The sequence below is a fragment of the Branchiostoma belcheri genome, unplaced genomic scaffold (genome assembly GCF_001625305.1).
Source record: "Branchiostoma belcheri isolate BF01 breed outbred unplaced genomic scaffold, Haploidv18h27 scaffold50, whole genome shotgun sequence".
NCBI classification, from domain to species: domain Eukaryota; kingdom Metazoa; phylum Chordata; class Leptocardii; order Amphioxiformes; family Branchiostomatidae; genus Branchiostoma; species Branchiostoma belcheri.
This window is the reverse complement of record NW_017804132.1, coordinates 1422319-1446201: the sequence shown is the minus strand read 5'-3', so window position 1 is coordinate 1446201 and position 23883 is coordinate 1422319. Positions and strand designations below refer to the sequence as shown.

At 39.5% G+C, this 23883-nt stretch overlaps 3 protein-coding genes and 1 long non-coding RNA gene across 5 annotated transcripts; 3 read left to right on the top strand and 1 right to left on the bottom strand.

Moving 5' to 3' along the window:
• Positions 1 to 47: 47 nt before the first annotated feature.
• LOC109480289 (protein arginine N-methyltransferase 3-like) lies at positions 48 to 6472 on the top strand. Of its 2 annotated transcripts, XM_019782469.1 has the most exons (16): positions 48 to 256; positions 592 to 594; positions 712 to 980; positions 1148 to 1197; positions 1381 to 1489; positions 1673 to 1847; positions 2070 to 2223; positions 2470 to 2535; positions 2742 to 2863; positions 2982 to 3081; positions 3431 to 3509; positions 4154 to 4341; positions 4680 to 4766; positions 4933 to 4983; positions 5284 to 5371; positions 5547 to 6472. In XM_019782469.1, exons 3-16 carry the CDS (start codon positions 731 to 733, stop codon positions 5660 to 5662), a joined length of 1635 nt encoding a protein of 544 aa, XP_019638028.1. In that variant the 5' UTR covers positions 48 to 256; positions 592 to 594; positions 712 to 730; the 3' UTR covers positions 5663 to 6472. The 2 variants fall into 2 exon arrangements, with proteins under 2 accessions (XP_019638028.1, XP_019638026.1); XM_019782467.1 differs by lacking the exon at positions 592 to 594 and having other exon boundaries at positions 48 to 271; positions 714 to 980.
• Positions 6473 to 6478: 6 nt separating this feature from the next.
• Positions 6479 to 14723, bottom strand: LOC109480320 (pleckstrin homology domain-containing family F member 2-like). The gene is made up of 8 exons (XM_019782511.1): positions 14624 to 14723; positions 13668 to 13732; positions 13118 to 13255; positions 12574 to 12637; positions 11380 to 11505; positions 11006 to 11112; positions 9664 to 9903; positions 6479 to 9153 (listed from the first exon to the last, which is right to left on the bottom strand). Exons 1-8 carry the CDS (start codon positions 14637 to 14639, stop codon positions 9121 to 9123), a joined length of 789 nt encoding a protein of 262 aa, XP_019638070.1. The 5' UTR covers positions 14640 to 14723; the 3' UTR covers positions 6479 to 9120.
• Positions 14724 to 15157: 434 nt separating this feature from the next.
• On the top strand, positions 15158 to 22096 carry LOC109480236 (HORMA domain-containing protein 2-like). The gene is made up of 16 exons (XM_019782385.1): positions 15158 to 15255; positions 15585 to 15650; positions 16011 to 16155; positions 16468 to 16531; positions 16866 to 16902; positions 17020 to 17040; positions 17265 to 17291; positions 17579 to 17640; positions 17945 to 18096; positions 18510 to 18664; positions 19179 to 19313; positions 19727 to 19796; positions 20303 to 20517; positions 20851 to 20916; positions 21334 to 21497; positions 21886 to 22096. Exons 2-16 carry the CDS (start codon positions 15606 to 15608, stop codon positions 22094 to 22096), a joined length of 1569 nt encoding a protein of 522 aa, XP_019637944.1. The 5' UTR covers positions 15158 to 15255; positions 15585 to 15605.
• A 431-nt stretch (positions 22097 to 22527) lies between these two features.
• LOC109480369 lies at positions 22528 to 23876 on the top strand. The gene is made up of 3 exons (XR_002140832.1): positions 22528 to 22630; positions 23065 to 23184; positions 23479 to 23876. It is a non-coding gene; the product is annotated as an uncharacterized LOC109480369 (long non-coding RNA).
• The last annotated feature ends 7 nt before the right edge of the window (positions 23877 to 23883 follow it).

The window sequence follows — 23883 nt, the reverse complement described above, 5'->3', positions numbered from 1 at the left end:
TTTGGAAAATAATTTCACCCCTATTTTTGAAGTGGGATTTCCAGGAAGTTACTGGAGTGAGAGGCCATGTGCTGATCACTGATCACCGATATTGCGAAATTTGTGTATCGATTAACCGGCTATATATTGACCAGCTGGTGATCGGTTAGCCGATTTTACTTTTGGGTTACATTGTGATGCAGTTTTTTTAATAATCTGTGCAGAGCATAGCTGAAGTAGCTGTGAAAATTGCTTGTTTCAGACGCAGTGCAGTGTACTTTAATAGAAAAAGGTAAGTTCACAGGTTTACATCATGTGCTTTATTGAAAATTAAATGCCTAATTCTTGTGTCAAAGTGTTTTGAACTTATTTCAAAGACTATTTCAAAGATATTATAGCTTGATGGCTAAATATGACAGCGTTACACAGCATTCAAATGCAAGAATCTAGTCACTCAATGACACATTGTATTCCATATGAAGATACACTACTACTGGTTACAAAGTTATAAAGAGTTATACTTTATTTACAATTCTCTGAACATGAAACCTCCTTGGTTAGAGACAATAAGTTTCTGAGAGTTGAAAAAATGTAACAAACAAACAAACAAACAAAGGCATACTTAAGACTAGACAACAATGTCAAGTCAGTCTAGATCTACCTTATACATTGTACTGCCATATCAAAGTCTGTCACAACTGCTATTCATCAACATTAATGTATATTCTTTTCAGTGTCAAATACATGAAACATGGCAGACTCTGGTGACAGTAAGGGGGCAACTTCTGAATCAGCAGCTGCTGAATCAGATGCTATGGACTGTCCCAGCCTGGAGGGTTCCGATGATTCTGACTGGGAGGAATGTGACGATGATGTTGACCAATCAGACGGCATCGTTCTCTGCTTGTTCTGCAAGGATGAACTCCTGTCAGCTGAGGAGGTGTTTCAGCACTGCAGAACAGAACATCAGTTTGACGTACAAAAATTTGTAGTCAAAAATAGTGAGTTTACAGTTAAATTTTCATCTCCTGGTACATGTATATAGTATCATTAAGACTAAGAGTAAACCATATGTATACAGATTCAGTTGTATTTCTATTGGTTGGTATGTCACATTAAACATCCCATTTCAAGACCTTATTTCTTTGCCTGTCTTTTTCTGATGCAGACTTGGACATGTATGGGTACATAAAGTTCATCAACTACATTCGCAGTAAGGTAAAAAACTTGTTTGTACATTTGTACCAGGTAGTCTACTTTCTATGAATTTGACAAGTACATGTAATCAGAACACAGTCATGTTATTTTCTCCACCTAAAACTGTTATTATGTGTTACTGTAACCGTTATTAGGAATGTTGACAATTGTGCAAAAAGGCTGTTTCTTTTCCACCTTTTTCAGAACACCTCTCCCACAGACCTCAGTGATTCTTCCCCAGACACAGAGGCACCATGGAACAGTGATCAGTACTTAAAACCAGTCCTACAAGATGACCCCCTCCTCTTCTATGGTGAGACTGTACATTTATTGTTTGTTAAATCTGTACTCTGAGTATCTATCAAATTGGCATTGATAACCAAGTAGTTCAATCAGACATATCAGACATATCAGTTAAACATGCAGAAAGAAAAGTGAACAGCAATAGGTGCTTATCATTGTATATAGTGTACAATCTTATTTACATACTGTACAGATGTGGAGGAGTGGACTGCTCAGTGTCCCGTTGCCATGGAGACAGAGGACAGTGACGTCACCCTGCCAGCACAGCAGTACAGAGCTCTGCTGGACAGACTCCGACAGGCTGAGGCCAGGTCAGAGGTCACCGAGGGGCAGCTGCATGATGCACTGAAGGACATCGATCGTCTCAGGTACTTTAACCTTCTACATGCCCTCTCACCATGGTAACTGGTGTTGGGTTACGTAATGTTGCAATTTTATAGTAGGAGAGATTTATACTCCTGTCTGACCATGTGTTAGAGTAAGAATTGACAGAGCAGACCATTTGCGAAGGTAAACATTATGCATTTGCTTTGCAAATGTTACCTTTATAGTATTACATCTATATGATTTTATAACTTTTTTATTAACAGACAAACAGCAAAGACCTTCATCCTGTCAGACCAGGCCAGGGACCATCATGCCTTGCACCCTTCCCATGGTGCAGTTGCACAGTTGCGGGAAGATGAAGATGAGGCTTACTTCAGTTCCTACTCGCACTTCAGTATCCACTTAGACATGCTACAGGTAAGGCCTACTCGGTAGGAAAAAAAATGTTGTGTTTCCTGTTTCCCGACCGACCCTAGAAAATACTGCTGACCCTAGCCTTTTTTGTGTGTGGACCCCTGCAAGGGACATAAATTTTTTGAGCTGATCGACCATTTCTAGCTCTAGATCTGACACCAAACTGATGAAATGTTGTACAATTGGTTTTCCAACATTGTCACTAAATAACAGATTGTCTTTATCCTCCTATCCTAATTAATATATTAGGACAAAGTGCGGACAGAAAGCTACAGGGATTTCATCATGACCAACCAGCATCTTTTCAAAGACAAGGTATGATTTAAGAACAACTCAGGATTTCTGTTGCTACCATAGTTTCATTGTTACTGAACAATGATGAACTCTGTGTCAAAACAAAAAGGTTCCAGAATAGATGTGTTATGTACATAGAACTGATGAAGTTCTGACTTAACAATTGAAGGAAAAGATGTTTTTGAGGGCGAAATTTGTGTTGATACTGAAGTGTTTGTTTTTCTTAGGTGGTTCTGGATGTTGGATGTGGAACAGGTATTCTCTCTATGTTTGCTGCCAAAGCTGGAGCTAGTCAGGTGATCGCTGTGGACCAATCAGAGATCATCTACAAAGCCATGGACATTGTCAGGTAATGTCAACAGTTTTTGTCATTTTCCAGGCAAAACTTTATTCTTTTGTTCACTAACCCTACTTTGTTAGAATCTTTCTGCCAGCTATACTTATTTTGCTTCTTTCCACATTTGCAGGGAAAACCAACTAGATGATGTCATCAAGCTAATAAAAGGTCGTGTAGAGGACATCCAACTCCCAGTTGAGAAGGTTGATGTGATTATCTCAGAGTGGATGGTGAGTTAGAACATCAGTACTGTTAGCTGAGTACTTTTTGAATCTCAATACTTGTTAGTGGTGTCTGGTGTGGAATGGAAAAGTGGCTAGGGGAACTGATACGAAATCAAGAGGTCATAGGTTTGATCCCTGGTATTCCTGGCTAGATGTTGTGCCCTTGGGAATTAGGCACTTGACACTACTTTCATCACTCCACCCAGGTGTAAAATGGCAGTGGAAGGAGAAGGATGGGCTCTACCTTCAAATACTAATATTGCCCAAGACACAGTGGATGTGTACAAAATGTATGTGGTGAATAATTTAGCTTGTAATTGTACTTAGCGTTACATGTGTGTCTATATTTTGACAGGGTTATTTCCTGTTGTTTGAGTCCATGTTGGACACAGTGCTGTATGCTCGGGATCGCTGGCTAGGTCCTGGCGGTGCAGGTAAACAATCTAACCTACTAGCATTGTTCATATTCATATCAATGTACATCTTCTTACTAGTGATGCATACCTAAACCCAATTTTAGGTTCAGGTCCGGATTCAAGTCCAGAGGTTTAGGTTCAGGTCTGGACTTGTAAGTCCGGACCTAAACCCATGGCATATACAAAATTGCATGTTGGCAACCTTGCAATGTTGTCTGGGTGAAACTTTGACGACATAACATGGAGGCCGGTACTTGACGATGCCCGATGGCAATGTTTTCTTCGTTTTGCAGCAAAGATTTTACAATCTACGGAAGGTTTTAGGTGGTTTGGAAAGAAAAGGGGTATGTGAAATGGTCTTTTATGGTAATAAGTCCGGACTCGGTTCTCAACTTTTAGGTTTTTTTGGACTTGAACCTAAACATTCTTACAAGTCCGGATCCAAGTCCAGTGAACCGGTATGCATCACTACTTCTTACAATAGTATACTGTATATACAATGTAATCGTAATGCAGCTGTTGAAACTCTGTGCCTCAACATGTGTAATAGTTTAGTTAAGAATAGTTTTGAGGAAATAACAGTTGATAACCAAATGTTTAAGTATTCACTTCTTTGCTGGTTAGTAGAATATTCATCAATTCACTTCTGTGCATTTTTACAGTTTACCCTGACAGATGCACTCTCAGTCTGGTTGCCATTTGTAACGCAAAGATGCACAGCAACCGAGTTGCATTCTGGGACGACGTTTACAGCTTCAAGATGACCTGTATGAGGTCAGAGGTCACCAGGGAGGGGTCAGTTGAGGAGATTGACCCAAAAACGGTGATGTCAGAGCCTTCTCTCATCAAGGTAAACAGCAAACTGAAGGAAAACTGTTTTTGCTACCTTTCTTCTTCATCTTCTTCTCCAAATAGTGACCTCTGACCTGACTGAGCCACCATGGTGACTGGAGTTGGGTTACATAATGTTGCAATTCTATAGTAGAAGGGATTTAAACTCCATTCACCATATATGTGAATGTGTTTGAGTAAGAATTAACAGAGCAGACTATATGTGAAGGAAAACATTATGCATTTGCCTTGCAAATGTTACCTTTCTAGTTCTTGTATTGTTTTGATCTATTTTTCACATTGATTGAGGCTATGATATTCTTTAGTCTGACATCCAAATCAATTGATTTCTGACAGATGGTGGACTGCTGTTTAGTGTCAGTAGCTGAGCTGGATTTTACAGCAGACTTCAGTTTAAAGGCCACAAGAGATGGGACATGTACGGTAAGTAGGATCATCTTCATAATCTGTTATTGTCACACAGACTCACAGCATGTTCAACTATTGGCTTTTCTTGCAAGAAAACTAACTTATTAAGGAATGTAGAGATAATTAGAATGACATTCAGTGAAATCTGCTTTTTAAAAGATTCACTGTTTACTTTGTACAGGGAATTGGTGGCTACTTTGACATCATGTTTGAGAAAAACTGCAGCAATAAGGTAAGAGGTATCTTATATCTACTAAATTCTAGTTGGCTTGAAGGAATGGATGGATGGATGGATGGATGGATGGATGGATGGATGGATGGATGGATGGATGGATGGATGGATGGGTGGGTGGGTGGATGGATGGATTGAATTGATGGTGGGCAAAATAATGAATAACTGCACTTCCTTAGCACTTTAAAAAATACAGACAGGTTTGACTGTATCAATATCTCCATTTTTGGATTGTATTGTTTTGTTGACACTTTTTTTTTGCACCAAAATCAGTCGGATTTTCTGTTTTTCCCTGATCAGGTGTACTTCTCCACTGCTCCTAACTGTAAACAAACACACTGGAAACAAACTCTGTTTCTTCTGGAGAAGCCAGTGGAACTCAAACAAGGTACTAGACTAGTACTTTTCTCTTTTCGATAGATTTTTTTGTTGTTGTGATTCTCAAGGTGTTAACTTCATGCCTGGTTGCCACATTTTTCACTGAGTTTGACTGACAGATACGTGATTGAGAAAGTCAAAATGAACTTTTACCATCTCTCTCTTTCTTTCCTTGTTTCCTTCAGGGGACCTACTCAGTGGAAAGATCTCTGTAAAGAAGAACAAGAAAGACCCAAGAGCTCTTGTTGTTAGAATAGAAATCACGAACACTGGTCAAGTGTTAGATTTTCAGTTGCAATAACACTTTGTCCTTTGTGGAAGCTATGATGGTAGCTGCTGAAGTTTCGTTATCAACAAGACTTATGTTTTTCACCTATTTTCATTACTGTTCAACTTATTTAGGTAATGAGGTGGAAACTTCCTTGATTTAGCCCTGTAAATGGGCATATAAGAACAAAAAGTGCAAATGAAGGACATCACGTCATGTACTTTTAATGCCACTCACAAGAAAGCTATCCAATGGCATACATTAATCATCATGATTTGATTTCTAATCTAATCTGTAGAATTCTATTAATTTATCGTAGCTAGTATTCAAATCATTGTCACCAATTGTGGTAGAAATACTTAGTGGCAAAGTACTCTAATTTGTCTGGTAATAAAGAATAAGATCAGTTATTTGTCCTTTTTATGTGATTGACGTTCTTATTTATGCTTTGTTTCAAGATTTGCATGTAGAGTCCGACATTCTTTACTATTCTTCCTGTCTGCATGTAAACCATTTGACTGGGTCTACATTATATTTCATAATTGTTATACAACTATGAGTAATGAAGAAATGACAGTAATCCGTATTCGGTGTAGCCAACTACATGCAATTTAATGACATGAGCTGTACAGTCATCCATACACTGTTTACAAAAATAATCATTTCTAGGCTAAAAACCATCGTAATTTTTCTTGTACTATAGGTGAACAAAAATTCAGCAGCCATGCCAAAACAACAGCTTTTTCTACATCTCAGAAGTCAACTTCATTCTTTCTTAACAGGTAACTTATAAAAATGCATCAAACATAGGCAAATGAAGCGTATTGTAACATGATACTTGTGTATCAATGTGTAAAGTTCAATGTAAGACTTTTGCACACTGCTATCAAGTGCCATACAATGTACATGTATAAGCTAAAATCACCTGAATATCTTCTAATGCTGAAGAATTTAAAAGAGCTGTATCATTTCAGCTTAGAGTTATACTAAATTGAGTCATGAAAATGTGCTTTAAAACTGCCACAAATGAAAGCAGAAGAGGATTTGAAACAAAAATCCATAAAGTGTTTTGTGAGCTGATATGGCTTCCATCTTTCAATTCTGTTGTCAAAAATTTGACAGACTGGCAAGTTTTACCTGGCTTTTAAAACAACATGCATTTCCCAATTTTAGTTTTGCAGAAAACTCAATTACATCTATATGTATATGGCATATATTGTACTACATCAAAGTACATGCCAGAACTAAAATGCCTTCCCCCAACGCAATGCCAAAAAGGCCATAAGAGGACACAGGTATACAGTTACAAAACATGCTTGTAAGATGGTTTCCCACGATTCTGCTGCAAGTTATAAAACTACACACCAGGTGGTATCTAAAATGCACATTTGATTTAAAAGTCATTACAGTATCATACATGTTTTAAACTCAAAAACCCAAAGCCACCCTGGCTACATGTACCCTACACCCATTCATGTATGCCTGCTAACTCAACACACATTGACAAAATGTTAGAATGCTAGAAAACAAAGTGCACAGGTTTTAATAAAAGCTTGATTCCATGATTTGTACATTGATAAATCAGGTGGGTTTTTCTTAAAGTTCCTTACAATATTGCCCTAGCAAGCTAGCAAACTTCTCTAAAGATGCAAACATTTTAATTTTCAATTCAAGACTGTTTATATGTAAGTAAGTACCAGTTTAAACTTAGTTCTGTCTTTATGGGTAAAAAATGTCACACACTTGCACTTAAACTTCCCAATATACTTTCTCATATTTTCTGCGTAATTCATAAATAACGTAGAACAGTTTCTTACACAGGTTATGACAAGTTATTGTGTTACAGCTTTACTTATTATAACTTCAAACTTGAGTCAATAGAAAATCGGTATATTTCATGATGATAGCATTACATGTATAGGGCAGGGTCACTATTTATGGCGCTCTGACTACCAAAATCAGTTTCAACTCTACAAAATTTACATAATAGCTCTCTTTAGAACTGATTACTCAACCACACCACCATGTTACGTCTATTACAGTATTAGTTGATGAAAAAAATACAACTTCCACTCTTTTCTTACACTAGGACGGTCAGTTTTAAACTGCAAACATTCTCTATTATGCAGTGTGAATGTAGGTTTTAGCATGTATACATTACACATACTATAACTCCATTCTCGTCATTGAAAAAATGGGTATATTTACATGTTCTGTTGAAGTCATTCACACAAAATGATCTTAAACCCTGTTATCATGTTGTGTAGAAGAGTTTTTTTTTTTACATCTAAATATCTGCATTCAAATCAAAGTGTAGTTTCATTCACACACAGTACCCAGATTGCGAGCAATGCATTTTCCCAAGCATAAAAATATCACTAAGCCAAGCTATATTTATAATACTTCAATCATCCTAAAATGCTCAAAATATGCACTTTCAAACATCCAACTTTTAAAACATATCCTATGGTGTAAAATATCTTAAAAGCTTACAAGCTTAATGTATATCATAATGGGTGTTAAAGTCTTAAAGCATTGGCCACCATATCCCAAAGTCAACAATTATTAACATTACTAAGTCTTACAATTATATGTTAAATTTCTCCCTTTCTCCCTTACTACTAGTACACTAAATATCATGCAGAGGAGTTAGCACATATTTATACAAGGGTAAGAATTTCTGTTAGGTTTGATTCTAGGTAGACTGTACATGTGTAACTGGCCACAGTAATGGCATGTTATTGCAATAGTTTCTGGCCAATCAGCTATTAGCATGCAACCTATCATGTGATGATCATGTGACAGTCACATGACATGTGAGTGGCCACGATCTGTTCTGGACCAATCGGCTTACAGTAAGCAACTCATCATGTGACGTTCACATGATCATATAAAACATAACTATAAAAGCACAGGTGGTCAAAGTAACAACCACACTGTTGTACAGTATTTCGCAAAATTTAAAATGGTTGACAGTACAGGATCACTATTGAGGTAATATTTACAATGATCATCATGTTCACTGGAAATTAGAATGAAGGAATATATTTTCATAAGAGAAAATAACATGTTTGCAGCTGCCACAAGGGATTGTTGCTATGTTGATTGTTATGTATGACTGTATTATGCCATTAAAACATTAAAACTACATGTATGCAAAGAGAACCTTTCGTTCATAAAACTTGCCATGACTTTTATAACAAATCTAAACAGTTGAAGAGTTTAGACTTAGAAACAACGTTTAAACTATAGATTCTACCAACACAGATGAGCTTTCAAAGTTTCATTCAAAATCTAAACAGTACTCAACTTACTAGACTAACATGGCCAGAAAATGGTAGTTTTAGGTGCAGTACGTTCTGCCGACGTGCTGTCCTACGCTGCTACGCTGTCCTGCTAGGTTGCATGCTGAAGGCTGTAGGAAGTGCTGTGACTATGTGAGATGTACAGATGTACAGTTGTAGGTAGGAAACCCCCCCGTCCTGGTGCACTCATCTGGGCTGGGACCCATCATAGAAGGAGGGCTGCAGAAAGATAGAACAAATCATCTCTTCATCTTTATCTCTTAAAAAAGGTTTCAGACATGAATTCAAAATCTATAGTAACCCTATGTGTGATCTGCACACTAACTACACACATCCCTTTTTTTCCATGTTTGAAGACAAAAAAGAATACTCTTTTTAACATGAAAGAACACACACATTACAGAAAAGTGGGGTCTTTAACTTCCATTGTTGGAGAAAAGAAGTCGAATCCAAGTTACAAAATAAAATCAGCATGTTAATATCTATTTCTTCACTTGGTTGTCTTTTTCATGTTACTCGGCTAACTCACTCACTCACACACACTCACACACACACACATACATGTACACACACACACATACACATACATGTACACACACACTACATGTATACAGTTGTTTTGTATTAATGGGGGTTGCATGTGCTTGCATGTTGGTGCCGGGACACAATGGTAGCCGGGAATTTGTAATATTACAACTCATCATTTTGTACCATCTGATGATCTCTTACCCTGTCCCCGTCAGTGTTGTCAGTTCCTGAATCATCGTCGCTGTCGTCAGATGAGTCATCGTTCAGCATGGCCGCCATGGGCTGCTGCTTGCCTGCGTTCTCCGGCTGCATCCGGCCCTTGGAGAGGTTATCATAGCAGGTGAGGCAGACCCTCAGGGGCTTAGAGGACATGTGGGGCAGGAGGTACTTCTTACTGGAGCAGGCACCGCACACCACACGACCACAGTTCCTGCAGTGGTGCTGGGGAAACAACAGGAATACTGAGTTAACACATAGACCCCTAACCATACCCCCCAAGACCTACCCACACACCACACGGCCACAGTTCCGGCAGTGGTGCTGGGGAAACAACAGGAATACTGAGTTAACACAGGTGAGGCAGACCCTCAGGGGCTTAGAGGACATGTGGGGCAGGAGGTACTTCTTACTGGAGCAGGCGCCGCACACCACACGGCCACAGTTCCGGCAGTGGTGCTGGGGAAACAACAGGAATACTGAGTTACCAAGTACACCCCAAGACCTACCCACACACCACACGGCCACAGTTCCTGCAGTGGTGCTGGGGAAACAACAGGAATACTGAGTTACCGAGTACACCCCAAGACCTACCCACACACCACACAGTTCCGGCAGTGGTGCTGGGGAACAACAGGAATACTGAGTTAACACAGGTGAGGCAGACCCTCAGAGGCTTGGAGGACATGTGGGGCAGGAGGTACTTCTTACTGGAGCAGGCACCGCACACCACACGGCCACAGTTCCTGCAGTGGTGCTGGGGAAACAACAGGAATACTGAGTTACTGAGAACACCCCAATACCTACCCACACACCACACGGCCACAGTTCCTGCAGTGATGCTGGGGAAACAACAGGAATACTGAGTTAACACAGGTGAGGCAGACCCTCAGGGTCTTGGAGGACATGTGGGGCAGGAGGTACTTCTTACTGGAGCAGGCACCGCACACCACACAGCCACAGTTCCTGCAGTGGTGCTGGGAAATATCAACAGGAATACTGAGGGTTTTTTTTGTTTTTTTATTCCAACATTTCATGACTTGACATGGTGATGACACACTCAAGTTGTTTTCAACTTATTTTATGCTGTCACCAACGCAAAGGACAAATACAGGACAGGACAATACTCATTTTCACTTGAGCTAAGTAAGGAAAGTCATGTAGAGTGCCATTTGCAAGGGCACAAGATCAGTGGCATGACAGGACTCGAACCCAGGACCTCTTGGTTCCGAGTGGAGCACTCTGTCATTACGCCACACGACTCCACTGAGTTAGTGACACTGGAACAGCATATTCTATCTTGTACAGGAGCCTATAAAGTACCTACCCTCCTCTGTATGGGGGTGAACTTAGTCCTGTTGCAGTGTTGACAGACGTTTGCTTCAGAATCAGGGACCCACACTGCTGCATGTTCCTGCATTGGCCTCTTATCACCTGTAACAATGTAGAACAATCATTCATAAATATGCTTTATAATTGCACATTGCAAAATGCAAATACTAGTCTATTGCTGCCCACCCTTGTGTCTTCCTAAGACCTACCAACATACCAAATATAATCACGATCCATAAAGGCCTTTGTGCGTTATGTTGACCACAAGTATGTGGAAACAGACACACACACACACACACACAGAAACCAAATATTTTCCCTCTATACCCTCTCTTTATAGAGGTAAAAAAACTTTTGAGTCCACCCTACCTTTTGCGAGCAGGTCCTGTATACACTTGTTGATGTGAGCCATCCATTCTGACTTCTCTGTTGCTGTAGCGGCGTAGACTGCAAAGGACTTTGTCGGGCTGATTATGAGCCAACCGTTCCTCAGTTCTGTGGACATCATGTCAAAATCCCAAACATTATTTATAAGTGACTGGTACAAATCTTAATCGTCAGTTTGTGCATTTTTTGTACATTGTATATTTGAAATAACACATCAGGGTAAAGAACTAGCTTAATGTTATGATGATCAGACAGTTATGCCATGCGGAATACATCACACATAGCAAGGTGTCTAGACACAGAATGTAAACACAGTATACTGGACAGTAAATAGCACAGCTATCTATAGACACAGTCAACAAGAAGGCTGTATGTCAGTGGAAGGACAGGGTAGAAAGCTGACCCCAGAAAACATAACGGGTCAGAGGCTTTAACCTATACGTGAAGATGTAAAACAAGCATCATTTGACCTATACAATAGGTGAATCACGATGACACCAAAACAAGTAGGAAAGGTATTGCATAGGTACAGTAGTCGTGTTTGTTTCACATCAAATGACTCAGTAATCTCTAAGCAGATATGAGCTTTTCTAACTACCAAACTACTCTCACAGTGTGAGAGGCTGTCAGAGAGGCCCAGCAGTTAGAAAACATTACGATTCATCATCTTCCACCTCCAACATCTGCTTGGAGATTTCTGATACTGATTAGTAGTTGAGAATGTGATCAAATGGAACATGTGTATAAATCCTGTCCATATGTGTAAGTAACATCATAGTAAGAAAGTTGTTAATCCACAAGGGACACTACAATACATGTACCTCGTGGCCTGGACCTGAACACTGGCTGGTAAACTCTCCTGCCACTGTCTTCCATACATGAAGGGACAGGAGAGTGTGTGAAGACAGAAAAAAAGGGAAAACAAACCACAGGAATAACACACCATTACAGTCAAGACAAAACATAAGGGAGACAATAGGAAATCAAGAAGGGAATCTAGACTGTGATGTACATGTATAAGGCTTAGGGAAAAAATTTTGTGTTTTCTGGGTCGGCAGTTTTTTGGTTGGGAAACAGGAAACAACATTTTTTTCCTAGGCCCAAGGAAAATACTGAGAAGAAAAGGGAAATGTCTTGAGATTTGATACGGTTTTCTGACAGAAGTGATGTACTTACCACCGTTGTCTTCCAAAGACTGCAGCTTAATATTCTCCAGTGGGATGATGTGCTGTTTGTTGTACTGTAATTGATAAAACAGGACCCATGGGACATGAATAATACATACACAGGTTAAACACTAACAAATTATGTTGTGTTCACTGGAGCAGAAAGAAAACATTACAGGTGCCAAACTCAATATAGCATAACTTTCATGGCTACAGTTTTTTATATATATGCAAACACAACAGTCTGTATGTATGAATTCAAACAAAACATTCTTAGTTTATTACAAAGTTAGTTTACTTTAAACACAGAAACATAAGTTTTAGCGATAAGGTAGTTTCTATACTGTTTAGGGCTTGGTTGACTTCCTTGTCTTGATGTTTAAAAAAATTTTGTCACCTTTATCTTGTTGATGACAATGTGTATATTATTACTATAACATTCTTAGTTTATTACAAGTTAGTTTACTTTAAACAGAAACATAAGTTTCAGCAATAGGCAGTTTCTATACTGTTTAGGGGCTTGGTTGTCTTGCTTTTTAAAAAGATTTTGTCACCTTTTTCTTGTTGATGACAATGTTTCCGTACACCAGGATGTCATTGAAGAGGAAGAACTGCCGAGGTTTGGGCTTTTTCCTGCACAGCTTGGTGAGAACACCTTCTCCCACCAGCACCCGGCCTGGACCTGTTAGGGGCTGGGGAGGCAAGGAACAAGCTTTAGTTTGGTTTTAGTTCACAGACAATGGTTGGAGAATCATGTCATAAGTACTATCTTTACACAGACCACCAGAACCTGCCATGTGGCACATCTTGTTAAGACTCTTGTCAGAATTGGCAGCACATTATGTCATGTAACAACTAGATTCAGATATCTTCTTAGACCTTTTTTCTTGCTTCCCTGAATGTGACAGTAATTTTTGTTGTTGTTGTTAATGTCCAATACTTCACTAGAGGTGGTCTCTTGGTGCTCGTTTGCGCATGGTTCAATTCTGAGTCAATTGTCTCTCACTCATTCACTCACTCACTAACCAGGATTCACTCTTGGTGCATTAGAATTGTTCATGTTTTCTAATTTTTTTCTATATAAGTAAAACATTAGTTGCATACCTGCCCAGAGCCACCAAAGCAGGTCTCCACCTGAGCTATTCTCCTGGCATTCGCCTCGCTGTGCACTGTGGAACAACAAACAATACTCAACATTACAGACCATACATCATCAAGGTTCTTCTAACTTAGATCTTAACGTTAGACAAGTGATCACCAATCCATGACATAAAGCCAGGGAGCAGAAGGCAAAAGGTGTTTAACATGTTTGGTAGTTGGCAATACCTACCAATAAATAAAGTTAACAAAACAGTGATCATATCAATAGATTTTTCCCAGTTCAAATTATGATTCAAAGACAAAGTTTATATACATATTGGAAAATGAAATTTCTGTTTCCTGGTTTAAATTCAGACAGAAACACAGTTTTTAGTTTGAGTTGCCCAAAACAAAGAGTCCATGCAGGGGGACTGAAATCACTGATTGCTTTCAAAAACCGATAGCTCTCTTTGTGAATGGTCGACAAGTCAAATAACATGAGACATGTCATAAATTACAGACCGTAATCGTTACTCAAGTAGTCTATCTTCGAGTTAAACTAATTAACAAGTAACGATCGTAGACAGATCGTAGACAAATATATTTTCACGATGCAGGCTTTTCTATCAGATCGAAACCTGTTATTCTAGGAAGAAGAAACTTCCGTGATTAGTAAAATGTTTTGGCAAAGTCATAGTCTATACGGAAACTACCAATCCCACGCATTTCCGACATTTGACTCCGAACGACGCCCACCAAACGCCACTGACAGAACAGCCAAGTCAAGAAAAATCAGGTGTCAACTTCAAACTTCGGCGCGACGCGAGAAAAGTACGGCGCTCGTGCCATCAAAACCAATCAGAAACGATCCCCCGATGTCTAAAAGGTATAATTAAGTGGCCAAAGCTCCTCAGACACATTAGGTTTAGCTACAAATGGGTCAAAATTGCTGGGAGATGAGGGTATTCCAAAGTACTCACCCAATCTGTCCACCATTTTGGGTCACATGACCCAGGCAAGGCGAGAGGTCCCGGATGTCCCACCAGCTACGTGACGTCATGGCATCACTTTTCTGTCGTCTGATCTGAGCAAATATTCGCTGATACGGGCCGAATATCAAATATGCGTATGTCAGAATACTATACACAATAGATGAGATATGTTCTGTGTGAAAACGGTGGAATATCAGGCTATAAGATACTTAGATACGGGGTTGGATTTGAGATATCATCAGGTAAAAAAGTTGGGATGTTGGATGATCTTGATGGATTGGTACACATACTAAAGAGGGAAGCTATTTGCAATTAATAATTAATAATATTGATATATGTTCACTTTTGAGGATTAAATACAATAATTGAAAATGAATATACTTGATATGTTGCACCAAAAATAGCTTAGATACAGGAATACAACAAGCTCTTAAGCTGGTATAATGCCATCCCTCTTCAGAAATGGTATCGCCCTAAGAATATTTTGAAGTTTGGCGGGAAACAAACACAAACTCAGTCTCTGTCAAAGAAGGAAGGTGCGACGTTTCTTACGGTGCTGTTTAGCCAGATAAAAGTCTTCAACCCCTTCTTAAGGACGCCCAAAAGTCTTTAGACTTCAGGTAAGAGAGCCAAGAGTCTTTGTGTTGAAGTGTAGTGGTGCAGTGTGATGTTTTCCGACGAAAACCAAGCCAGGAGGCACGAAACTGCTTTCGCTGTGTAGTTCTACTTCTAGGCCTTTCAAAATTATGCTAAACAGAAGGTTACCATGGTTTTTATTTCGTATTGTATGCATGTTATAAGCCCAGGAAGAATTGACACAAATCTAGAAAGAATTCATCATCAGTGTTTGTTACTATACGATATTAGTGGCATTAGTAAGTAAACTATTAGTATTACAAATATTATATTCAGTGGTAGCTGTCATTATAATATAAGTGTCCCTTTCCAGGCCATCCCCAGACCTTTAGCCATGGCAGTAGCAACCAAGATGAGGTCTCAAGAAAAGACTGGGAATGTGAGTCAACTCAGCATTTTCTACATTCAAGTGTAATACACAGAACTTTAGTAGTCATTAAGTTGTGTAACATACCAGACATTACCAATAGCTTAACTGCCCTTTTTTCTTAAGTTAAAAAAAATACAACCTCAGTTTCAGAGGGAACTGAGTAAATTTTCAGACAAATGTAATTCCAACTTTATTTGTGAATTTTCTTAGTAAGTATGGTCAGTCAATCATAACTTTACTCAATTACAAAACAGTAAGTGTATATAGAATGTTTCTAATGGCTAGATAAATATGATACATGTATAAGAAAGTTTTCAATGGCTAGGCTTTTTCAATATAATGAGAATGTTTCTGTTCATCTTTCCACAGTGGAATGCAATCTTCCCAACAGACCAAGTGACAGAGCAACTCTCCACTCTGTTTGTGAAGAAACTTCTGGCTGTTGCTGTCTCCAACATAACCTACCTCCGTATGATCTTTCCTGAACATGCCTTTGGCGACAGGTGCCTAGAAGGTACATATCACTAAAATCTCATAACTCTATGTACATATTAGGTGAATAACTGTTAGAAGAAAATAGTCGAGCGCAAAGAATCTTGTAGAATGATGTATACAGAATGATATTATCATTATGGGAAAGTCACATGAAGAAGTTGATGTTATAACTTTACTCAGTAGTTGACTAATAGAGTATATCATAGAACATACATTGTATATGGACTGGTGGAACTATTGTTTTCTGTGGTTTAAAAATCCTTTATTAAGGAAACTTTGAGCATGTTGAACATTAAACTGAAGGAAAATTATTTCACACAACTTTATCCAGACTTGAACCTGAAGATCCTTCGTGATGACAGTGCCTGTCCTGGAGCCTGCCAGGTCATCAAGTGGTAAGAAAGCCTTTAAAAATACATCATAGTGTCAAGAATTCCTGGTATTTGATTATGTCTACCATTTGCAAGCGTTACTCTTTTGCTGGTGGAATTTTCAGTAGTTTTTACCACTCTTTGACTTTGACTTTCGGACCACATATACATATACATATACATATACATATACATATACATATATATATATAGGTTTGACCAGTCTTACAAAGGTTGAAGCTCATTGGTCTTACATTCTTGTGATATTATGACATACAGTTGGTTACATGTAGTTGGTTGCATTTTTGCAGATAACATCTGTTATGAAGGAAACAATTATTTTCTTTCTCCTTTACAGGGTTAAGGGCTGCTTTGATGCACTGGACAAGAAATATGTGAGTTGATCTATGGTTAAACATATTTTCAATGCTTTTAGAATACATTTTAAAAAGTAAGTCTTAGCCTAAGTTTATGATCTTTGCTTGACATACTTTACCATTTTTCTTTAATAGCTGCGGTGCCTGATCATCGGGGTAAGTGTAGAAACCATTTGTATTCAGCAAACTGTTTAACATGTTTTGCATAGTGTTGCCCCAGAGGCATATATTGGTATCTGAAATATATCATACTGATTTCTGTTGTAGTCAGTGACTGTGTTGCACTGAAATATATAGCAGATCATTTTTTCCAAGTGCCAAATTATACCTAGCTGCCATTACTTTGAACTGATATCCAAATTTTCATTTTATTTACACAGATTTATGAAGACCCCACAGATCCAGAGGTGAGTTTGAACTCTGTCCTTGGTGCTGATTGGTTGGTACAGGGTCTGAACTTGGTGCTGATTGGTCTATATAGTACCTGTCCTTTGTGCTGATTCGTCTGTATAGTACCTGTCCTTGGTGCTGATTCGTCTGTATAGTACCTGTCCTTGGTGCTGATTGGTTTGTATAAGATCTGTCATCAGTGCTGATTGGTCTGCACCATGTCTGTCCTTGGTGCTGATTGGTCTTTATTTAAGAACACGGACACTTACATCTAAATTATTAAGAGAATGCTTTTTGTTTTCAGACTGTGATTGAATCCTACACTTTCAAGTTTGCCTACAACAACCAGGGTGTTACCATCTACAGGTATGTCATGGCCTTGTTACAGCATATGTCCAGAACCAACGGTTTTTGTTGGATGTTATAATTAGGTCAACGTTGGATCAGACTTTTGCTTGTTGCAGACAATGTCTTTCCTGACACAACATTTGTAAACTATAGAAGGGATATCATCCTAAATACAACTTTAAACGAGACATTCTGCCAAAGTTCTGCCACAATTCATTACAGGTTCCACAAAAGCAAGCGCAGTACATTCTGACAACATGCTGTTAAACTAATGCATAGACTAACTGTATGTATGTATCCATGGTTTGCTTGACATGTACAGGAATGACAAGCAGCTGGCATCAGCCTACAGCGCAGCGGAGACAAAGAAAGCGACCATGCAGCTGCTGAGGACCATCGTGGTCCTGACTCAGTCTCTCAAGGCACTGCCTGATGACGTCATGATGACCATGAAGCTACTCTACTACGATGATGGTAGGTCTTTTTTTATGTTTACCGAAGGAAAACATCGCTTTTGCTCTGTTTCTTCTTCCATTCCAAACACTGACTATAGTCATGAAGTTCTAGGAAAGAAGTTTTCAGTGTGGAACATTATGAGGGATGGAGTATGGAAGAAGAAACTGTTACAGTGATTTTCTTCTGTAGAAGTGGCAAAACATGTCCTGGTTAAGAGATTTCGGAGTAGGGGCATTTATGGACTATAGCATATGGAAATAATTGTATTGCAATGATGAATGAAACACTAAAATTTTTGTCTTTTTTTTCTTCCTTACCCTTTCATTCCCTTGTATTCCAATTTCAAACCACAGTATAAGCAACATTCCTTTAACTACATATCGAAGCAACCCCCTCCTGCATGCCTAACCCCCCCCTCCCCCCCTCCCTAGTGACCCCCTCTGACTACCAGCCCCCCGGCTTTAAGCCGGCCGACTCGGAGGGTTTCATGTTCAACTGTGAGCCAATGAACATCAAGGTGGGGGATGTCTCCACACAGTGGCACACCGTCAAACTACGCATCAAGACGGACAGCTCACAGTTCGAGGTAAATTGTTAGGGCTTTTTTTAGGGCCTAGGAGGGAAAAAATGTTGTGTTTGCATAAATCTCAAGGTCTGAGTGGTGCAAGTAAAAAGTTATTTGTTCAACGTAATTTTCAATGTACACCAGTGCACTTATGCTTAAAAAAGTAATGATTTTCAAACTCTGGTGCATACATGTATTCTGATGTCTATTGAACATCTTTCTCATAAGCTCTGAAGAAGATGTTGAATAAGTTTGATAAACATTGAAACATTAAAGCTAGGTGAGAGAAGTACTGGCTCTCTCACCTGGTTCAATAGTTGTGTATAAGAAAATCCCAGTATTTCTACCAACCTGAAGAAATCATGTTTGGAAGCAGTACACATTATAATAAATGAGAAGTTGGTTCAATGGTTGTGTATAAGAAAATCCCAATATCCTATCTTCTACCAACCTGAAGAAGTTATTCTTTGTTTGAGGCAGTACACATTGTAACAAGGCAGAAGCTGTAACATTACATGTGTTGTGTTGACTACAGGTGAGAGAAGAGCCAGGCCTGCCAGCAGGAACAGAACTAGCTGAGACAGAGGAGGGGAACAGTGTGCAGGGAGGAGCTGTCATCTCTACTGCAGGGTTAGATGGGGAGGACACTGAGGAACCTATGGAGGTGGAGGTACACTTTATATTTCCGGTAGTAAAATTTTGCGGTCTGAGAAAAATGGACATGTTCGCTGAACTATATGTTGGCAGTGGAGGCAGATGCAAAAGAAAGTCTGCAAATTATTTGTTCGTAGTAATAATATGCAGTACTGTGACCCTGAATAGTTTCATCAGGTTGGTACAAGTAAGTCACTGAATGAAGAGACTCTTTTTATACAACCAAGAGTTTTATTCAGCCGATGTTTTGGTGATCCCTACCATCTATAGCAGAAACACCTGAGTGTGCTGTGCAAGGTGACAGACGGTCACCAAAACGTCAACTGAATAAAACACTTGGTTGTGTCAAAAGAGTTTCTTGATTTGTGTTGATCTCTTGCTGATTTTTAGCTAAGAAATATCTGTATGTGGCCTCAATTCTGTTCACAGACCAAGCAAGACGCATCCTCATCCAAGCAGGGCCTGACTCCCAAAGAATGCAAGGATGTGCCAAATCAAGGTAACATGCTACAGTAATCTTACTGATTGCTTATTGATCATTCTATCGATTACCAATAGATGCTTTGTTTATAGACAATGACTAGGCCCAGCGGTACTTGATTTTATGAGTCTATAATTTTTCTTCCTTTGTGTATCTATGTTGAAGTTTTGATTGAAGAAAGCGATTTTCAATTTAATGCTTCAAGAGGAAATGAATTTTAGAATTTATATATATGATTATAGAAGTTAGAATCACTAGTGTGTCTTAAACTGGTCTGCCAAATCTGATTAAGCTTTAAATTTTGTGTCTGTCTGTCTTTGTGTATATTTTTCTGCAATTCCCCAGCCCATCCATACAATGAGGCATTGCCATATATGTTCAAATAATTTATTGGAACATTTTGTCAATGATACTGAAAGGATCACAAAGTAGTATGAGTAAAGGGGTAAAGTTTTCCATATCTTATTTCCGGGTACCTTCTTGTGTTGAAATGCTTAAATTTGCAATAAATGTATCTAACACAGCGCCCCATAAGACGCCCGAGTCTGCCAGTCGCCCGTCAGGCTCCCAGCAGGACCAGGAACAGGACCCGGGTGTGCGCTGTCCCTGTGGGTGTCATGAGGATGACGGACTCATGATCCTGTGTGCTGTCTGTGACCTCTGGCAGCACGGCGTCTGCTTCAAGGTCATTCAGGAGGAGGACGCACCAGAGAGACACATCTGTGATGTCTGTGCAGACGTAAGGGTTTTATAGTATATATTACACAGTATGAGTGACTGAATATACCTATTAAGAGATGGGTGGACAGTCAGTGGGTCAGTTGGATGGATGGATGAATGGATTTTAGTTGGTTTGATGGCCAGTCAGTTGGATGTGTGGATGGATGGATGGAGGGATGGATGGATGGATGGATGGATGGATGGATGGACGGATGGATGGATGGATGGACAGAAAGATGGACGAAAAGATGGACAGATGGATGGATCATTTAGTAATTAAGTTGTCTGAAATCATATACATGTACTAAGTACCTAATCATGTGTTGACTGTGTTTTATTTTGCACCCCACAGACTGCAGTTCCAGACAAGTATCCAACAGACCCTTATCTGGCTAGCCTCTCTCCAGTCAAAGTACAGGTCTGTAGTCAGACTTATAAGATACCCGGTATTCGTGTATTATCTTTGTCAAAAAGGTTAATATGTTTTCAGTGCCATTTGTACTGTCTATAGTGCTTCTGACCTTGTGAGATTTTGACTTGTGAGCTACAGAAGATGTGGATTGATGATATTTGGTATGTTTATGTGGTCAGCTCTTGATGTGATAACTTTAGAGAGCTTCCTTGGTAATGCAACAAACAGTAAGTTTTTGTATCTTTCTTCAGTTTATTACCTTAAATGTCAGGCACAAAGTGATCATGTATGATTTAAAGCCTGGAGCTGCAAACTTGTGGTTTTTATGTATAGCTTTTTACTCAATATGTTGTTTTTTTTCTCTGTACACCTCTGGACATATAGCTGTTGCGCATCTCTTAATTCTTTTTTTTTACTCTCCAGGCCACCTGCCTGTGGCGGCGTGCCCTGTTAGCCTGTACAGAGGCCCCTCGGCTGCTGATCCCCAGCTTTGCCAGGAGGCTGGGCGTGGAAATGAACGTGGCTCACGGCCTCGTCAACAGACTGGAGAAGGAAGGCTTCGTGAAAAATGCAGCCAGGGGGAAAAGGTTAGGTGATGGTTTGATGAATGCAGCAGAACTTACAGTTTTTGTATCTTTTGTCCTGAACATGCAAGGATTGACTGTTGTCATGTTTTGCTAAGAAGTTGCGTAAAAAAGAAATGACGTATGATTTGGTACAACGTATCTGAGATGTCTTGCAACCACCACATCTCCATGTGCAAAAAAGGTAGTAGACCACTGACTATGGCTTTTGCTTGAATGATTTTGTTACTGAAATGTCTTATATTCATTTATAATTGAAACGTAATAACAACAGAAAATTTGCTACATGTACAGCAAGCTTGATAAGCCTAGACTTGTAATTTTGTAGTACACTGTCACTGTACTGTGAAAACTAGAATGAGTTCTTAACCACTTTCCCATTTTTCTACAGGCTTGGCAAGACTGTTGACAAGGAGAAGGTGACTACAGAAGGCTTCTCCAAGTACTTCAGCCACGCTGAGCCTGGGAAGAACACAGACAGCCAAACTGAGAAGACCTCCACTGTACAGAAGGATGAGACACCTGTGAGAGCAAAGGCCACAGGAGACAAGGAGGTTAAAACCTTTAGAACATTTTGGACCAGTGTTTTAAACATAGGATAAGAATTACACCTTTACTGTACGGCATCTGTCCTTGGTGCTGATTGGTCTGCATAGTCTCTAAACTATATCCGTTCACATTAGATATTTATTTGGATGTGTTGCTCTGAGAAAATACTGGTATGTTTTTGTTTGAAAAAACCAATGTTGTTGGTTTTGCTGTTGATGATTGGTTGATCGATCAATCAACAAAAGAAGAAATAGATTGACAATGTAAGTGAGGACTTCCACGAATTTAACCAACAAAACATCAACCCACTGGATAGAGGCAAGTGGCGGGCTGCCATCAAGTCAAAATATTGCCGCAGTATGCAAGCATGTCTAACCCTTGGAAGTTGGGGAACAACAAACACTGAACCCGATAGTGAGGGAGTGGTTGGTTGGTTGATTGGTTGATTGATTGATTGATAATTGCCACAGGTTGATGCGATTGTGTCCCAGGCCTCCCACCTGCAACTGTCTCCTCCTCCTGCTGCCGCCGACAACGCTGAGGCTCATGGGAACAAACAGGCTAACCGAAAACTGCAGCTCAGCCCAGTAAGTTCATCTTCCCCCTCTCTTCTAATAGCGTTTTTATAGTCCAGTGGTTAGCAACCCTGCCTCTAGAGTCTAGACTAACAAGTCTTGAGTTTGAATCTTGACTGTGTGCACTACTGGAAAGGGTCGGAGTCCATAGGATGTTAAGCTGTGGTCCACTGTTCACTGTACTTGTTGAAAAGAGCTAGGGGAAATTTCACTGGTAGAATGAATCTGTAATAGTACTGTTCAATTCTATTTTGATTTTGGGGATGAGATGACCACAGACTTTTAATTCTGAGATTAAGTGAAACCATCTAAAGTGTATTTTAACACTGTTGTATTTATCCTAAGAAGCTTTGCCACTAGAGTACTTTTTAAACAGTTGTAGAGAACTCATAGTTCGAAAAGAGGACATATTGATGATTGTGTTGTCTTTATATATACTTCAACAGGAGAAAGGTGGGCAGTCCAGTAAGAGGGATCGTAAGAGCAAAGACACCTCCCATAACAGTATGGACATTTCCTCTCCAAAGACTCGAGGGAGAAAGAGGGTCTTCTCCCAGGCCAACAAGGTATGTTCTAAGCTATTGTTTTTGCTCTGTTTCCTCTTCTTCTCCAAACCAATAAGGTCAATGACCTGAACCAGACGTCTCTCACCATGGTTACTGGTGTTGCAATTTCGTAGCAGGAGGGATTTAGACTCCTGACAGACCATTTATACATGAATGTGTTTGAGTAAGAATTAACAGAGCAGACCATATGCGAAGGTAATTATAAACATTATGCATTTGCCTTGCAAATGTTACCTTTCTAGTTTATTTTTGTTATGATACTAGTATATAAATTGTACCACACTTTTTTTACAGGATGAAGAGTTTGAGATCAGTTGTAGCCAGGACACGGAGCACAGTCGGACACAGCCCACCAGAAGCAGCAAACGTCGTAAGGCCAGCGTCACGGAGCGCGCCATCATGGTGTGATGCCCCCTGGCACAACAGTCCAGAACTGCAGCCACATGCTTCACTCAATATCTCTGTATTGAGGCTTTTTTTCATCTTTGAAGTTCTGCATCTTAACAGAATCTTTGACCATCCTTGAAAGCGGTAGATGCACCTTAAGCTTCATACTCTTAACTAAGACTTGACTTGGTTTGTTGCTGTTTTGTAGGAGTTGCACTGTAATAGAACTGTCATTCTGGGTTAACCAATAGGCAAAGAAGAAGTGTATATGACACAGTAAAAAGATGATGTACAGTTTCTCTAATTGTTTTG

Excerpts from the sequence above, each read along its gene's own strand:
- LOC109480289 (XM_019782469.1), top strand. The coding sequence starts at position 731 with ATGGCAGACTCTGGTGACAGTAAGGGGGCAACTTCTGAATCAGCAGCT. Across the intron at positions 1,848-2,069 it reads AAGGACATCGATCGTCTCAG|ACAAACAGCAAAGACCTTCA; the intron begins GTACTTTAACCT and ends TTTTATTAACAG. Across the intron at positions 4,984-5,283 it reads AGAAAAACTGCAGCAATAAG|GTGTACTTCTCCACTGCTCC; the intron begins GTAAGAGGTATC and ends TTCCCTGATCAG.
- LOC109480320 (XM_019782511.1), bottom strand. Across the intron at positions 13,256-13,667 it reads GCTTTGGTGGCTCTGGGCAG|CCCCTAACAGGTCCAGGCCG; the intron begins GTATGCAACTAA and ends TTGCCTCCCCAG. Across the intron at positions 9,904-11,005 it reads TCACCCCCATACAGAGGAGG|CACCACTGCAGGAACTGTGG; the intron begins GTAGGTACTTTA and ends TTGTTTCCCCAG.
- LOC109480236 (XM_019782385.1), top strand. The coding sequence starts at position 15,606 with ATGGCAGTAGCAACCAAGATGAGGTCTCAAGAAAAGACTGGGAAT. Across the intron at positions 16,903-17,019 it reads ATGCACTGGACAAGAAATAT|CTGCGGTGCCTGATCATCGG; the intron begins GTGAGTTGATCT and ends TTTCTTTAATAG. Across the intron at positions 21,498-21,885 it reads AATGCAGCCAGGGGGAAAAG|GCTTGGCAAGACTGTTGACA; the intron begins GTTAGGTGATGG and ends ATTTTTCTACAG.